General features: G+C 64.0%; 1 protein-coding gene across 1 annotated transcript in view; it reads left to right on the top strand.

The window, feature by feature from the left end:
• Positions 1-1,670, top strand: part of TTLL10 (tubulin tyrosine ligase-like family member 10) — a 27,734-nt gene that overhangs the window by 2,716 nt on the left and 23,348 nt on the right. Inside the window, exons 4-5 of the mRNA XM_012001996.1 lie at positions 639-713; positions 1,257-1,342. Coding sequence (XP_011857386.1) covers positions 639-713; positions 1,257-1,342 — 161 coding nt within the window. The remainder of the gene's footprint in view (positions 1-638; positions 714-1,256; positions 1,343-1,670) is intronic.

Raw genomic sequence — 1,670 nt, forward strand, 5'->3', positions numbered from 1 at the left:
CCCACCCATCCCTCCCCACTTCATTGGCCCAGACATTTCTGCACCAAGCACCTGCCCAGCCAACCACAGCTGCCTCCATCTGCACCCCCCGCCCCGGGTTACCCATGACGCCAGCCTTACACCACATCCAGCGTCCACTTCCAGCCTAGAACAACACAGCTGTTTCCCCTAGGCACCGCGGTCCACCCAGTCGCCTCCTTCCATCAAAACTCACGTGTCCAGCTGGGCACGGTGGCTCACGCCTGTAATCCCAGCACTGTGGGAGGCCGAGGCAGGTGGATCATGAGGTCAGGATATCGAGACCATCCTGGCCAACATGGTGAAACCCTGTCTCTACTAAAAATACAAAAAAAATTAGCCAGGCGTGGTGGCGGGCACCTATAGTCCCAGCTACTCAGAAGGCTGAGGCAGGAGAATGGCGTGAACCCGGGAGGCGGAGCTTGCAGTGAGCTGAGATCGTGCCACTGCACTCCAGCCTGGGCGACAGAGGCAGACTCCGTCTCAATAAAAAAAAAAAAACACAAAAAACCCTCACGTGTCCACCCACTCACCACCCGTGCCCCATCCCCCAGTCCCCACCCACTCCAAGCACCATGAGCTGGCCCCTCGGCCCAGGCCCTCTGTCCCCTGGGCTGCAGGCTGGGAAGGGACACAGCAGCACCCACCCTGGAGGACCTCCCGTGGACAAGCCCAGGACACCTCAGGCCACAGAGGTAGACTCACTTAGCCCAGCTGGGAGGGGCCCTTCAGACCGAAGTTCAGACCTAAACCTGGTGTAGTCTGAAAAGGAGAAAGCGGGGAGGGGGTTCCACACAAAGGAAAACCACGAGCTAGAGTCAGAGGCTCAGCCCGGCCAGGCAGAGACCCACGCTGGCCGTCCGGTGAATGCAGAGCTGGGCGGGGCCGGGGCTCCCCCATCCCAGCCGTGAGGACGCTGCCACGAGCTGGTGTCTCATAGATGGCTGAGATGGTGCCAGCCGGGAGGGCAACCATGAGGGAAAAAGCAGCCAGCGGGAGGGTCCCAGGTGGGGGTCGGCAGCCGGAAGGACGCGGCCAGCAGCACAGCCCGTGGGGGGGCCTGCAAAGGGGCAGGAAACGCAAAGTCCCCACAAGGAGAACGGCCACGGACGCCAGGTGCCAGTGCCTTCGCTCCCTCCCGCCGGGCCACAGACTGGGCCTCAGACCGGGCCTCAGACCGCCCACCCATCCTGGGGCGAAGGGACAGCAGCTCATCCTCCTGCCTCCCTGCCCTGCAGGGTCCTGAGAATGGAGGAGTTTTTCCCAGAGACCTACCGCCTGGACCTCAAGCACGAGAGAGAGGCTTTTTCCACCCTGTTTGACGGTGAGAGGCTGCTGGCGGGACACCAGGCTGGCCCTGGGGAGACAGGGTCAGGGCTGGACCAAGGTGGGGGCTGGTGAGGGCAGGGCTGGGTCTGGAGGGGCTGCGTGGGGCTGGAACCAGACGAGGTGGTCAGGAAGGGGCCAGGGCTGGGCCCGGTCCGGGTGGGGGCTGAGGTGTTGGAAAGGGGAGGGAATGGCCTTCGTGGAGGTTGGGGTATGAGGGCACTGGGGCCAGGGCTGGAGCTTGGTCCTGGGGGGCGTGGTCGAGGCACGGGCAGGAGCTGGGGCCTGGCGTGTGGTTAGCGCAGGGCCAGGGTTGGAGTCGCCGG

The sequence above is a fragment of the Mandrillus leucophaeus genome, unplaced genomic scaffold (genome assembly GCF_000951045.1).
Source record: "Mandrillus leucophaeus isolate KB7577 unplaced genomic scaffold, Mleu.le_1.0 Scaffold672, whole genome shotgun sequence".
NCBI lineage: Eukaryota > Metazoa > Chordata > Mammalia > Primates > Cercopithecidae > Mandrillus > Mandrillus leucophaeus.